This window comes from Caloenas nicobarica, chromosome 12 (genome assembly GCF_036013445.1).
Source record: "Caloenas nicobarica isolate bCalNic1 chromosome 12, bCalNic1.hap1, whole genome shotgun sequence".
Lineage (NCBI taxonomy): Eukaryota > Metazoa > Chordata > Aves > Columbiformes > Columbidae > Caloenas > Caloenas nicobarica.
In genome coordinates this window covers 7,907,418-7,922,894 of record NC_088256.1, presented here as the reverse complement: position 1 = coordinate 7,922,894, position 15,477 = coordinate 7,907,418, and the positions used below count along the sequence as shown (strand labels likewise).

At 49.7% G+C, this 15,477-nt stretch overlaps 1 protein-coding gene across 2 annotated transcripts in view; it reads right to left on the bottom strand.

Annotated features, from left to right (window-relative positions):
• Positions 1–15,477, bottom strand: part of PCDH19 (protocadherin 19) — a 55,263-nt gene that overhangs the window by 20,439 nt on the left and 19,347 nt on the right. The window contains exons 3-4 of one of the 2 annotated variants that reach the window (XM_065643199.1): positions 7,569–7,627; positions 4,383–4,555 (exon numbers count right to left, since the gene is read on the bottom strand). In XM_065643199.1, coding sequence (XP_065499271.1) covers positions 4,383–4,555; positions 7,569–7,627 — 232 coding nt within the window. The remainder of the gene's footprint in view (positions 1–4,382; positions 4,556–7,568; positions 7,628–15,477) is intronic. The other variant, XM_065643200.1, reaches the window with a different exon arrangement.

Here is a 15,477-nt window from a genome sequence, read left to right as displayed (position 1 = left end):
TATGTGAGCAAAGTTACTCAAATGTGGAAATGTATGCAGGATCAGGTCTTTCCAGATGACATTTCACGCCAACCTTTACTGCTGATCTGGCACCAGAAAAATGGAAGTGACGCTATTAGAAGCAATTCTCTGAAGAGACACATTACTGACATTGCTTAAAAACCCTCTCACTTTGATTTTAGAGCTTTTTCACTATTTTATGGCTGTGGTGACTATTTCTAACACTGGCTTTTTTATTATTAGTGTGTGTTTATTACTTTTATATTTTCTTTTGGATTCTATTTTTATCTTAAACAGCAAGTCACTGCTTCCTTGGGACAATGATTTTCTTTCTACAACTGATGTTAAAAATACTGGCCAGCACCGGGAATTAAGATAAGTTTGAAATCTGTTGCTTCTAACATTAAAACCACATATTTGAAATAGTTCCTTTCTGATTTCTATGCTGGCAAGAGCTCCTATGACTTCTAGGGTACAAGAATGGCTCTGGCTCAAGGCAAGGTGAAAAAGGTATTATAATAGAAAGGATTTAAGCAGATCCAGGTGTCCGTATCCATCCACACAAAGAAAACAAGCCAAACCTGCACAAATGCTCTGTTTGGAAGAGGGCAAAGGGATTTTAAAAAAAAGTCCCAGTATGAGCAAAACCAAGGGAGGAATAACTACCTGAATCACAAAACAGAGTATCTAGCCTCAAAGATGCTAATTCAGGTCCTGAGGGATCTAATCAACCTCTTTGTTGAAGTAAAGATAAAACTTTCTGACAGCAAATGCTTTCTGATAAAATGGAATTTTCAATTACCCTGCGAAACATCTGGTCTGCACTGCCATTTCCCGGGAAAAGCACCGCCGCGCTCAACAGTGTTGTAAAACATTTCACGCTGAGATTTCCCCATGTTGCCGGGAGGAACCGGCATCAGGAGCTTCCAACCTGACAGCGAAGCCCCCGCGGCCACCAGTGTCACCCACCGCTGTCCCACGGAGGCGATGCTGCTGGTGGGTCTCCTGCCCGGCACCACCGTGCACATCACCCCCTTGCTGGAAATCACGTTTGCCTCCAGTGCTGGACTTTGAGTCAAAGTTACACCAGGACCTGGAGAAAATCTGCCCCATGTTGAGACGAAATAGGCCAAGATACAAAGGGAGACGGCAGGACTTACCCCCACCTTCCAACAGACTTCTCCAGGCAACCCAAAACGTCGCCGAGATTCAACAGATGCTTCAAACCCCCCCGGTTCTCAAACAAATCCGTTTGGAAGTTCAGCTGAGGACGCCGTTGGGAAAGGAGTGCACATAAACTTATAGCAGTGCTTAACACCTCCACAAATAAACAAACAATTAAACGGCAGCGAGGCAATCGCGAAAGGTGGAGCAGCACCGGCGCCCGCCTTCCTCAGCATCCCTTTTGGTATCAATTAGCAGGGGAAGGAAAACAATTCTGGGTGATAATGAACTCCAAATTGGGTACATATTAGAGCAATTAGAGCAATATTTTCAGCTGAAGAATTTATAATCAATAATTAAGATCCTGAGGTAAAGAGGGACTGGGCAGAAGTCCTGCTCCCAAAACAAGCAATGTGGCTGAGCTCCAGGTGGTATTTCTGATGACCTGCTGCTGCCCACTAAAGTTCAACACCCAACGTGTTAGTTTGCAATTTTTCTGGAAATCTAGGTCATTTCCAAAGGAAGACCAAGGGCTCCTGCCAGTGGGACTGGCAGCTGGTGTCACTCCCACCCAAGAGTGGCACCAGGACAGCGAAGGGGTAGATGGCCCTGAGGCCACCTAAGCATCTGCAGCAGGTCCCTGAGGCTCCCATGGCCACGTACTCACCACCAGTGCTGGGCTCATGTACTGGTTTAAGAACACTAAAAGAGCTTGGAGCCATCCATGCCTACCCCATGCCTACCTCCTTCTGCAGGAATCCAGCATGTCAGTAGGCAAAGGCTGGTCAAATAGGTCTATGCTAAACCCCTGGTGCCACCACAGAGGGATCGTCCTCTACCACCAAGCTGCAAAGATTTCTGCCAACCAGCGTATTGCCTTGGCAGATCCAGGATTACCCACCAAGCAGACAAAGACTCCCAAATTATCTGAGAATTGGCCGCTCGTGAGGACTTGTAGTGTTACAAGCCGAGGAGCAAGCCCAGCAGAGGCTGGCCATGGGGACACCTCACCGGGCTCCCATGCAGGATCATTAACATCGACGAGCAAACCCCAGTGACTCTCCCACCCCATTTCCCTGGGATTACGTGAGATGCGGTTTGGGCAGGGACGGCGAGTGAAGGCAAAGCATGAGGCCATGAGCTGCCCTTCGGTCGTGGACTGTGTCCTCGGAGCAGTGGTCAGCCCCCTGGTCCTGCGCATCCTTGGCATTGAACTTGTGTTTCCTCCCTGCCTTGCCGCTCTGACCCAGAATTGAGTAAAAATTACCATGCCAAAACCATTGCTTTAATCATGCGGAAACTGCTGTTATCACCATCATCTCAGTGTCTTGATTTTCCTGATTATTTTCTGCAGTCCCTGCTCAACAAATCAGCTCAGAAAATATTCTCTTTAACCTTTTTCTCAGCTTCTGTGACAGTAACTGCTAACCTCCCTGCCTGCACTGCTCCTCTCTTTGCTCCATGAATACCCCAATAACCTCGCAGGCGAGTCCCCCCTGCTCCTCCGCATGAGACAGCGTGGGTCCCAGAGGACAGGAGAGCTGCCTCCCCAGCACGTCTGCCTGGGGGGGGTATTTTACACTCACTGAGTTCATGTTACAGTGGCTTGGGCCATATTTATTTCCATCTGACTCCTCCAATGAGCTCTGCCTCCAACTCATCCTCTTAAACTTATTTGCATTGTTATCTGGTACACAACAGAGCCAGCACGCAGACTTATCAGAAATGAAATCTCTGTAAAACCCTATCTGCCGCCCATTGAGATTGGCCTTTTTTGCTGAAGAAATGTGACAAAAAATTAACAGATGTTGCTCAGACCATTCAACAGGACAGGAATCAATTATGAGTATTTTTGCTCCCACAGTCATCCCTTACTACAAACGCATCCTTAGGAAACCCTCTCCTGATCAAAATGAAAAAGCATTTCTTTGTAATAGAAGAATAATAAATGATAGCTATCAGCCTGCATTCTCTGACACGGCGCCAGTCCGCGGAGAATTAAACTGCCACTGTACAGTTATATAAATGTTTAATTTTTTTCATCTTTGGCCACAGTAGGGTTGGCTGGAAATACATTACCGCTGTAGATGCCATCCCTCTCCAATTAGCGTGGCTGGCAGCGTGGAATGGGTAGGTGACCTCTGTGTTCCCCTCCTTGCGGAGTCTTACAGGGTTAACTATGGCCATTTAACAGACTCTATCGAGAATTAATACAGCGATCAGCTTCTCTCCAGAAAAGAACCCCACATTCAGCAGCACAGATGGCGAGAACTCTCTCTCCCCGGTTTGACTCTTTTATGACAGCAAAACAAAGGCTTTTAATGATGTTTACCATGAATTGAATTAAACAGCTGAAGACCAGTTCATAATCACAGCATTTTGTTTTCATATCCTTAAGTCTTTTAGCAGTGGGGCTCCCAGTTGAGCCTCAGCTACAGCTTATCTCAAGATATAGCCAAGAGCCCCGAGGCTCCCCTGAGCCGGAGCACCAAACCGCATTCAGGCTTCTTAATTGAAAAAGACAGGATGTTTGCATAGGATGTTTGCATCCGTCAGACATTAAAAGCGACATTCATGCCCAAGTACAAATGACGGGTTGGGCTCAGCTGAACTCCTCTGACTTCTTTCCTCTAGCTAATACCGGTCTGGTTTCACAGCAGACTTCATCCCTGCATGTGGGGATGCGTAAGAGCTGAAACCCCACCGCCTTTTCAGGGGAAAAGATACAAAACCCTTGCCCGCTGGCCTGAGCTAATCCCTCATGGGATGCCTGACTAATTGCCTGCACACTTCTCTGACCTTTTGGAAAAGTTGCCCGGACAGCACACAAGCTCTGGAGACGGGAAGCGGAGCACACGGGGATGGGCGCTTGGTCTGTGCTCCAGAGAGGAGCCCAGGGACCAGTCCTGAGCACAACACCGGTAATTCCAGCCCTAATCCCAGCTCCACCGCTCACTCGCTGTCAGGCAGATGCTCAGGGCCTTGGGTTTTCTGCCTGTGAAACAGGGGATAATCCTAACTGCTCGCTTACCTGACAGGCGTGGCGTGAAGATTAATTTCAATCTACCCAGAGCTCTGCTGATGTACATCGTTATCCCCAGCAAGCACTAAGCATTCTTATTGTGCACCCACCAAGGCAGCACTGGAGCCAGCAGCTGGGGCATGTAGAGGTCAGGTGGGTGGTGGGCAGCCCCCCAGGACACACAGTGGTGGCTCACCTTGCTCGGGGCCCTGGGACCCCACGGAGGGGACGCTGCTGTTCAGCACGTCGTTGACGGCCGTGTCGCAGTAGAGGCCCCTCTGCACGTCGTGCTCACTGTCCGTCTGGTCGCTCTCCTCATGGCCACTGTCCTTCAAGCTGTTCCCCTCCAAGTCCTTGAACGTGGAGCTGCTGGGGGAGACACAGACATGACTTACTGGGTATGACAAGGTGGTCCTCACCACCCCGCAGCACTGCAGCGAGACCTGCGGTGGTGGCACGACTGTCACTGCTCAGCCCTGTGTCCCGCAGAGACAGAGAGGTCCCCTGCCATCCCCAGTACCCAGCTGCAAGGCTGGGACTGCTCCCCCAGCATGGAGAGCTGGGGCTGGGGACACGAAGGGGCACCGCTTGCTCAGCACCTCTGCACCCTGAAACACAGCACCCAGCCCGCACCACCTCACACGCTGCTTCTGCCCATGGGTACAGTGTGAGCCTGGGGGCCAGGATGCTGTGGGGATGATGGAAGCTGGGAGTGAAGCAGGATTTAAAAAAAAAAAAAAATTAAACATATACATTAAATAAGCTGTTTGTATAACTAGGCTCCCTCAAGTCATATTACCTCATATTGAAGTTACACAGTATCTAAACCCAATTTTTTAGGTTATAGGCCAAATCCTAATTGCTTAAAGTTTGAAAACAAACGCCTTCCTAGAAATGGGAATTTCTTTTCATGATGACGATGCCGTTCTTATTTTTAAAAATAATCCGGTGATTCCAGGTCCAAGTTCACACAGCTTTAAGGAGAGCTGATACACAGTTGAACTCTTTGACATGCCCAGCAAGCACAGTCACTGCTGGGGAGACCTGAGGGCTGAACTGCTCCCAAATTTCCCCCAAGGGCTGAGCGGCTCTGTCACCCCATGGCACCCAGCTTCCAGGCCGGAGGGATGGAAGAGTTTCATTTCTGGCTGCATTCAGGGTCCTTCTGCTGCTCCCACTGCCCTGTGAGGGGTGATGCCCCTGGACACCCAGCTGTGAACCACAGGGACATCTCCAGATGTGCCTGCCCCAGGAGACACAGCCATCAGGATGTGCTGGGGTCACCCGCCCTGCACCTCCTTCCACACCAGCCTTGGCATGGGAAATCCACACCCATCAGTGGGGATCCACCTGCACCCACAACCCCAAACTTTCTCGCTGGCTGATTTGGTGTGAAACGCTGATGGAAGAAGCAGCCTGTGCTTCAAAGCCCCAAAGAGCTGGAGATTTTCATTACTTTGAAAAGCCCTTTTGCGTCTCCACGGAAACCAAGCAGACCACCTACCATCTGATGCTTTGCAAAAGCACACAAGGGGGGAGCTCGAAATACATATAAATTGGTAAACCTTCAAACGTTACCTTTTAAATAAAGATGTCCCTGTTGAAGCCACTGACTTTGATTCCAGGCAACATCAAAGAATTTTAAGTTAAGAAAGCACTACAAATCTACAATTCATTTGTGTGCACGTAGACGAGCGGGAGAGGCAGGCAGACAACACAGGAAAAGTACAAATAGATTAATTAAAGTGCTGGATTTGAGGAGATTCACTCACCAAAGATAGAAGAGCTGCAACATGTTCATAAAGGCAAAGGATGAAAATGATGCCACAGTATGTTACAGAAAATATTTTTTGTTCTTACATGTCTGCACAGCGTTCCCGGCACCCGTTGTACTTAAGGTATAAGACAAAGGCAGAAAGCGAGGGGAAACGCTGTCCTACATGGAGCTGCCGTTCACAATGCACAGGCAACCCCTGTTAAAACGCATTTATCTCCCCTGCAGTGAACCAGACCGTAATGCAGCAGCCACAAGACACGTTTCCGCGGCTGACACTTCTCTGAAAGATGGGCAGGTCTCGGGGAATCGGCAGCAGCAGCATTTCCCAAACAGTACAGCCTCGGAGTAAGCCCTGCTGCGGCAGGCGGGAGCGCCGCTTGCCTTTATCTTAGGTGTGAATGAGGAAAGATTAATAGATTTGGGTTTTTTTTCAGTATGCCTGCAGACTCTCTGGCGAGGAGCGGCGTGGCGCAGGCAAGCCATCGTCTGAGCATCGGTAAACGTCATGAGCCACGCAGGCAAATACACCTGCCCTTCGCTAGCTCAACCCGAGCTGCTTAAACAATGCACTCGCAGCTCCCTTCCTCCTTATATTTTTAAGATGTAAACAACTGGGATCTCAGCCAGGCAGATAATTGGATTTTTTTTACTGCTCAGATCAGATCTCTATAGTTCAGGGCCGGTTCCGGCTCTCCGTTACGCCCCTGCCACCACGCTGGCTTCTGCAGAGCCATCAGCACAGACACAGGCATGGCTTGTCCCCAAATACCTCGGCTGGTCCTGGGGAAGAAGCAGGGACAGAGGTGGGCGACGAGCTGATGGTCATCTCCTGCATCCCCATCCTGCCCTGCAGCCCTCCTGCCTCCTGGTGAGCATTGATGTGCTGTGTCGGTGCCTGTCCCTGCTTGGGGACAGCCGGGGAGACAGGGACAACTCTGGCCGCCAGCCCCATGTGGGGATGCTCACCTCTGGTTAACACAACCCAGGGGGGTTCAACCGGGTAACCCTGGCATTAACCTCCCCGAGACATTTCTTCACCGCTGCTAAGCTCGGAGGATACCAGTACTTTATCTAAAGGGTTAAATTCCCTCAAGGGTAATTGCCAGGTTGCAACTGAACTGATGATTTCCTTTTTAGCCCTGGAAAAGCCGAGCAAAGTGCTGTTTTGCCTCGGTATTCAAACTAAAACAGTGAGTGTGTATCCAACCCAATTACCTGCTCCCAAATGAGATTTTTTTTTTTATTTTCCCCGCCTCACACAGCAGGGAGATTTCACCATCCAAATCTATCATTTTATTCTTGTGCATTCAAATAGAATAAACTCTATGAATCTGAAAGTCGTCAGGGTAACAGCACTCCACCTAACTCACTGCCACTTCCCAGTGCGAAGGAGCCAAAAAGAAGGAAAAAAGACTTGCTTTTATTGCAAACCAAGAGCAATGGGGCTTAATAGGAAGTAAATACTGTTTTTAAAAATCAAATGATTACTCTCGAAACGTTTTGCATATTTAAAAAAGCAAGTAGTATATAACGCAGTAAGGAAGAACATTAAATAATCAGGATTTGGCTGGGCAAACCCAAGTGATTTCAAGTGAGCCTACGTACCTTTTTATTAAATGAGCTCTGCTGTTCACGTAGTTGGAATCGAAGGAGTAGTTTTCAGTCTGGAAGGAGGAAAAGAAAAGGGAGATGGTTACAAGTCTGATTTCCCCATGACTGGGAACAGGAGGGTTTGCAGGGCCACGACAAAAGCCCATGGGAGGGAAGGAGCATCCTGGCATGGGGCAGACCCCAGCGAGCGGGAGAGAGCCTGGCACACAAAACTCCAGTCCCTGTCAGTCTTTCCACCAGCTTTCGCTAAAAAAAAAGGCTGCCTGGTGACCACAGAACAATTTGCAGAGAAGAAACAATGTGACCATGCTCTGTTACAAAACTAATTGCTTTTAATTCCCTGATGGACTCAGTTCCGTGTGTGTCAATTTGACTGAAAGTTCAAAAGGTATTTTTCTTATTAGTGTATAATTAACATGTTAAAATATTTATTGCATAGATATGTAAATGCCAGCAAGGTAATCCCCTGCCAGAGAATTTAATGCGGGCACTTTTCTTTGTTTTACATCATTTCATTTGCAGAGACAGTGGGCTCTGTTATTAATAAAAAAGCAAACAATGGGTGACATGCTTAAAAGTTAGAGGGGAGTGAAAGCGGGGGAGAAAAGTCAATGGATCTGTCATTTGCAAGCAAAACCCACTAACTCACTCTGCACTTGAAACACTGTCTTTTAACCTCAGATTACATAGCCCTGGATTTCTGGTGCTCGCGGCAGGACAGGGACCAAAAAAGGCAAAAAAAAAGGACATGGTGGGAGCTGCATGGTGGGACATGGTGAGAGATGGACGGTGGTACGTGGTGGGACCCATAAGGTGGGACCCATATGGTGGGATGCAGTGGCTGTTGCATGGTGGGATGTGTGGGAGCTGGGTGGTGGGACGCGGTGGGAGCTGCACAGTGGGATGCAGCGGCAGTTTCATGGTGACATGTGGTGGGCGATGCATGGTGAGCCACAGTAGAAGACATGTGGTGACACATGGTGGGATCTGCATGACCTGGCCAGAATCTTTCCTGAGCTTCAGGGACACAGGAGGATGCAGGACTCTCTGCATGAGTCAAGCACCCCAGTCCATCCGTCCACCCACCTAAAGCCCCCCCAGATCTGCAGGGATCCCACCCAGGCTCCCCACCAGCATCACCCCTGGCCTGGTGGCTGCTCCTTGTCCTCACCAGGCACCCCGGGCAGCAGAAGAGGCAGACTCTGCCCTGTCCCCCTTCCTCTGGGCTGACAGCAGCATCCTCCAGGACAGGAGTGGGGACAGTCACCTGCCCCAGCAGCCCTGTCCTGCCTCCGCTGCCACAGCTCCTCCTCGCCCCGGCCCCACGGCTGCTCTGCTTCCCAAAGAGCCACGCTGGGATACTATGGCCTGTTTTTATGGCAATTATGAACATGGTAAAAATAAATGCATGCATCTTTAATGCCTCGATAAATAAAGGAAAGCAGAGTCTGCTGCTAACGTAATCACAACGGCAGGATGCAGGGAGCGGGGCCGCTGCAGCAGAGCCAAATGTGAAATCCAATCGTACCCCAGCAGAGGTTACACTGCTCTGCCAAGATAATAAAGCAAAGGCAGCGTTGGTTAAGTGTGACCTTTTCTGAAATACAGCACAATATCTAATTTAGCAAACAGGAGCCTCCCAGAGAGAAACATGCAAGGAGCTGCGAGCTGGGGGAGTTGGCCGAGCACTCGGCACAGCTCGGTTATTACTTTCACATAGTAATTACTGCTGGAGAGTCACGCAGGAGATTTACTGCACAAACTACTGGTCCCTGCAGTTCCTGCATCCTCAGTCCTGCAGGACGGCTTTGATGGTTAGAGCTCAGGAGCAAACGGACATGTGTCTTTTTAAAATATGCGACGCCCAAGACCTTAAATACCACAGAAAACGCCTGATCCTGTCTGTGTTTATCCATCAATCCTGGTGCTGTCATCACAGGGGGAAGGATACCACCCATGGCATCCCCCCCCAGCAGCCCCACAGGAGACCCCAGCCTCACAAACGGGCTCCGAGGGCAGCCAAGTGTTGGAGGGCAGGAGGGATCGGAGCCAGTTTCGGAGCAATCCCTGCTCGGCGGGGAGCCCCCTCCATCACCCTGCACTGGTGGACATGGGAACAGCTCCAGCAAGCCCTGAGTGTCAGCTGGCTCTGTCCCCATGTCCCCAGCCCCATCACCGTGCCCAGCGGCACCATGAGACCCCTTTGCACCCACCACCACCTTCATCAGCTTCATCCCCATGCATGTGCATCTCAGCCCTGGAAAAACCAGGAGCAGAACAAGTGGGTGGGAGGACACGGAGAGCAAATTTCAATATATACAGGTACAACACAGAGCTTCACATGCTCAGAGAACTGACACCGCATGGCCCAGGCTTCAGGAGCCAAGGGCCACGCAGGGCCACCCGCAGGGAACGCTCAGCTGGTGTCACCAAAACCCCACTGCAGGCTGAGGAAACACCACACGTGCTGCCATCACATCTCCTGCCACAGCCCAGACACAGACCTCATGCTGAATTCCCCTCCGACCAACACCACTGGGAGCTTTGCTATTGATTCCTGACCGAAAGAAAAGTCCAGATCCTGGCCCAGCTGAAATCATTCACTGACAAGCAAATTACCCATGATTTAAGTCTGACTCCCTGGTCCACGTGTCCCCCAGCTTGGGATGCTCCGTACCACGTCACTAACACAGACACGACCCCCAAGTCCATCTGCAAGGCCCTGGGCTCCCACGGGGTCGGTCACAGCATCCGTTCCCAGGCTGTGAATTCCCTGTGCCACCGAAGGCAGCACGACTGATGCTAATTACTTGCAGATTTTGGACAAGACAAGGAGTGATGTGGCCACGAGGATGGGAAATGTGTTTCCCTGGGCTGGGGGTTTGCACCCTTGGCAAGGGCTGCCTGTCCTGCTGCACCAGCACGTTCCCGCCGGTGCACAAGTCATCGCAGCAGTTTACGAGACCTCTCCTCAGCTATGGGATTATCCATCAAGGTTATCTCCACGCAGGCTAGGGGATCAGAACAGAAAAATAAAAAAGAAATGAGATTTTTCATGGAGAAGGGCTGCTTTATAGCTTGCATTATTCAAGCAAAGTTCACTTGATTTAATTCTAGTTCATCCTGCGAAGCGCCATCACTTACAAACAGAGGCAAAACGACAGGGAAGGAGAACGTCTCCAACATGTCAACATTTTAATTGGGAAAGGATCCGCTCCTTCTCTTAATGAGGCCCAAAGAACAAAGTCAAAGCACAAAAAAGAGGGAAAAGGTAAGGCTGGCTGGCGCCGATGAAAGGGCATCATCGAGAGGCCAGCCCTCATCTTCTTCGTTATTTTGGCAGAAGCAGACAAACTGTTACTTTCTCATTGATCAGTATCGCTCCTGTAAAAATCAAAGGGAGCCCAGCCTTGAGCCCAGCCTCCCCTTTCCACGTCCAGAGCTGGGCATGGTAAGGACCTCCTGAACGGCGCTGCCAATTCTTATCTCCTGCCCATCGTAACACAAATAAAACACGCTCACGATTGTCAGGACCAGACCTTCTGTGCTACAAATAAGCGACACATTCGAGACATCAGGAAGCGCCAAATAACACCCAGCATAAAGTCTGTGGTCTCACCCTGCACTTCTCTTTGAGGAAAGAAGTCCCTGTTGTCCTCCGGGCTCAGGATTTGCTTTCCAGCTGCAGGCATGTTGGTGTCGATGCCATCAGAGAGAGAGCCCTGGCTCGGCATCCAGCTTACCAGTGCCTAATTTGAAAAGTGCTTTTAACTGCTGCCTTAGCAACATAAATATAACAACAGACACACTCAGAATTGAGCAATCAGCAGGGAAATTTTAAACATTTTTTTCCCCCAATGGTTACTTTCGGTTGAGGACTGCCAATTCCACTAAATTACCAAAAAAAAAAAAAAAAGAGGTACAAACGTCAGTACAACTCTGCTTGACCTGGATATCCAGGGGGGTGACTTCCCCGTTAGCAAACGGCCCGTTAGCAACAGGGCGCTGCTCTAACGACTGCTCACTCTCTGCCTTAAAAACAGAAATAAACCCCAGAGGATCCGAAGGTGGTTTAAGGGGAATTAATGCAAGTGCCGGTGGAAAGGTCAGCAGGCTGCGGCGACTCCAGGCACAACCACGGCTGCGGACTGATGGAGAAACAGAGGATGCCGGCTGCGGTCGGTCCCCAGCGTGGGGGGACGTGTCCTGAGCCGTGTCCCTGCACATCAGGGAGGATGCTCAGGATCTGGCTCTTTCCCATTCTTCCCACTTTTCAGCAATTTCAAACGTGTAGTTTTTCAAACCAAACTCTGTGGAGGTGAAAATCCAGCTTTCCCCGCTGTTTCTGGATCCAGGCTCTTGACGGAGTGTTTGGCTCCCTGGTCCACACATCAGCCTCCCGGCAAGGTCCTTGGTTGTTCGAAGCTGGTCCCATCTCTCCCGACCCGAAGTGACAGGTATCGGTCCCACCGCCAGCCTCCACCTCGGCAGATGACTCTAAAGCATCTCAGCTCGGGATTTTTGCCCTTCTTCTCACTTCAGGGTGAAAACATTTCTATCTTTCTACAAATTATTGTAAACCTGCTGCAACCTCCTGCCAAAGCATGTAGGGACCCTTCACAAAATCAGCTTCATAAAAATGACACGTTTAGCGCCACTTTTTCAGGGTTATCCCTTGAGCCTTTTCTTTTTCCCCTACGTGCCTTGTTAATAAAGCTTGCATGTCACTCTTTATTATTAAAAAACAAAGTGGACCTTTCTCCAAGGCTGCAATGTGCATGTCTCCTTTTGGGTTTCAGAAAATCCTCTCAAAACATTCAACGACTTCTCATCCTCTGCACTGAGCTGCGCATCTTCACCAGGAGCACCAGTCTCCTGACCTTCCCTCCATGCTATAGGCATCAGCAGGGACCACAGAAATGGCAAATCGTTCCCAAAAAATCCACTGGGCCTCCCTGGTGGGAAGGGCAGGGCTTGTAAAACCACTTCTCCTGGTCCTCCTGTGTCCTGGGTCTTGTTCTCCATGGGCCACTCAATCAGAGGCTCCAGCATCTGCAATAAAACTGTTGCTGCCTGTTAGGAGACCTCACCAGCACTTAGTTCTTACGGTTTGAATTATATTGTGGGTGATACAGAATTCATGCAAATTAAATAAAAACACTCCAGCTGCACTTGGGAAACAGGGAAAATTTCAAAGTAGGGACCAGGTCAAATGAAGTCTAGATCAGCAATGAAGGAAAGTCATTATCTTTTAGCAAGCTGCTTTTACCTTGTGGGAAATAAATAAGCAGTCTGAGACTGCTTTCCATTGGGAGCAGGTGCAGTATAAAACCCCACCAAACAGACCCAAAATCCAGCCCTGTGGCCCCGAGAGGAACATCCAGGCTCGTCCTGGTGCTCTCACGCCCAGCAAGGCTGGTCTCTCTCCTGCACACCAGCAGGAGACTCATCAGATCCAGCTCCAGGCTGGAGAGGATCACAAAGGATGTCAGGAGAGATTTTCCTCCATTGCATGTGACACCGCATAATTAGCCCCTGCGCTACCGGCTGCTGATGAGGACACAGCTGCCTCGGAGCGTCGGGCAGGGGCCAGGACCAGCGGCTGGAGACCTGCCCGGTGCCTGACCCACTTGGGGACCTCTGCTCCTCCGTCCCCACGATGCCACCAGCTCCATTTGGCTGCTGATGGCATCTGCAATGTCTGCACCCACGGGTGAGGGTCCTGAGCCTCCTGGCCACAGCCTGGTAAGAGGTAGCAGGAGACAGACCCATATTTCCCATTTTCCAGCATCAGCATGGTGTGGGGCAGAGATTTCAGCACCAGCCCAAAGCTTTGGGTTAAACATTTGTGCAAACTCTACCCAAACAACCACAGGTGCTCCAACCCTGGGGGAAAGTCAGCAAATGCTGATGGACATGATGGGGCTCCCCAAGGAGCCCAGCACCCTCCATCAGCTGAGCTGTGGCTTGGAGAACCCCGTGGGGTCAGGGTCTTTGGAAAGGACCCAGTTGGCCACCAGTCCCCACCAGCAGCTCCAGCCCGTTCCATGGGCACTGGAGCACAAGCCGTGGGAGAGGGGCAGCGGGATGCACCTCTGCTGCATCAACAGCCCAGGCAAGACGGAAAGAAAACGTGAAGCAACTTGACTCTTACGAAGGAGCATTTAAGAGGCAGTCACCTGGAGGCATTCAATAAAGGCTAAAAGGATCTGACCTCTGGCATCTCGCTTCGCAGCCATTTCCCTACATCCCAGCTCACTGCTAAAGCCCATAATACAGGAGATTGCAAACTGTAAACCAGCAGCATAGTGCCTCTGAAAAAGTAAGTGCATTTAGCATGTGATATTGATGTTTTATAATTAGATGTAATACAGCAGATCATTTTCCTGCCCTTGATCAATGAAACCAGGGTTGGTTTTGGGGTTGAGCTTTTTTGCAGATGCTCTGATTGCTGCCTAAACCAAATGGAGCGGTGCCTCGCGCAGTTCAGCAGGAACAAGCAGAGACGAGGATGTGCAAACACAGCATCCATTTAGATTTACTATCCCCGAAATATAAACAGAATATTTATTTCTGACCTTTTAAGCACTAATTCCAAATTTAATGAGGCACAATGAACATTCCTCAGAGCCAGACTCCATGGCTGCTTAACACCACCGACCCTCTAATTATTACTGCGGCTTAAATAAAAGGCATTTGGTTCTGATGGACATTATTAAACACCGAAAGGAACTGAGTCCAGCCTCCATTTTCTCTTGATGAAATAAAAAGCATCGCAGAGAAATCACTGTGAGAGTTCATCCTTTAGCATCACCTCACTCATCAGAATGAGCAGTATGAAACTAGACTGTATTATGGCACAGGCATGCCCACTAATCCACACTGAACTCCTGTCCCCTCCTCAAATAAATACAGGCTTTCTCATTTTTTTTCCTGAAAATGGATCAGAGGCAGGAGGAAAGGATCTGCTGTGATGTGATTTTAAAAAAGGGTATAGGATTAGAAACCCAGACTGAATCCTGAGAGCGGCAACACACAATGAAGCCATAATTACGCTCCTGAAAGCCACAAATAGTGTCACCCGGTTGAATTTGTCAACATATCAGAAAATCTACAGTATGGTTATGAAGAGCAAAAATGCAGTAATAAAAAACCTGCCTTACATTCAGACAGCACCTATAACCCAAAGCTCTTTGGTGGCCGTGGCACAAGGGTCCCTCCAGCAGCACCACCCGGGGCAGGCACCTCCAGCTGGGCACCCACTTGACACCACCACCCCAAAATCAATCAAAAAGCAAAATACTGACCCAAAAGAGTTGCTTCCTAGGCAAGAGTGTACAGACACCTTCCCTGGACCGTGAGCAGCCAGGAGGCTGGCAACGCCACAGCATCGCCCAGTGGCCCCCCAGGGATGGGACAGGAGGGATTTTGGGGCACTGGGGGTAATACCTCCCTCTTGGGCACCAACTGATGGGCACGGGGCTGAGCTTGCCAGCCCCCTGGGGCACAGCCTTCTGCACAGGGAGGCTGCCTCGATACGTCAAGGAAAAATCCCTGTAGGGATACAATAGGCAATAAACCTAATAAAAGGGGTTTTTTTTCCCCATCACCTATGCCTGGGACTTTCAGATTTATAATGGATCTGTGCATGCAGCTCCCAGCGTGGATTACACCCCTCCCTAAGTAGTGCGAGAAACAATCTGGATCTAATCAGCAGCCCCAGGGTAATGGGGCATGACTTACAGATTTGTTAAAAAACCTTTCAGAACTGTCCTTTCCCTGCCTCCTGCCATTAGGGATGAAAACAAATATAACAGAGGAACCTTTTTTTAAGTGTTCCCTTCGCTAGGGCTAAATAAAACTCCTTGTCATTCACCTTCTGGAGCAGCAGGTCAGACTGATG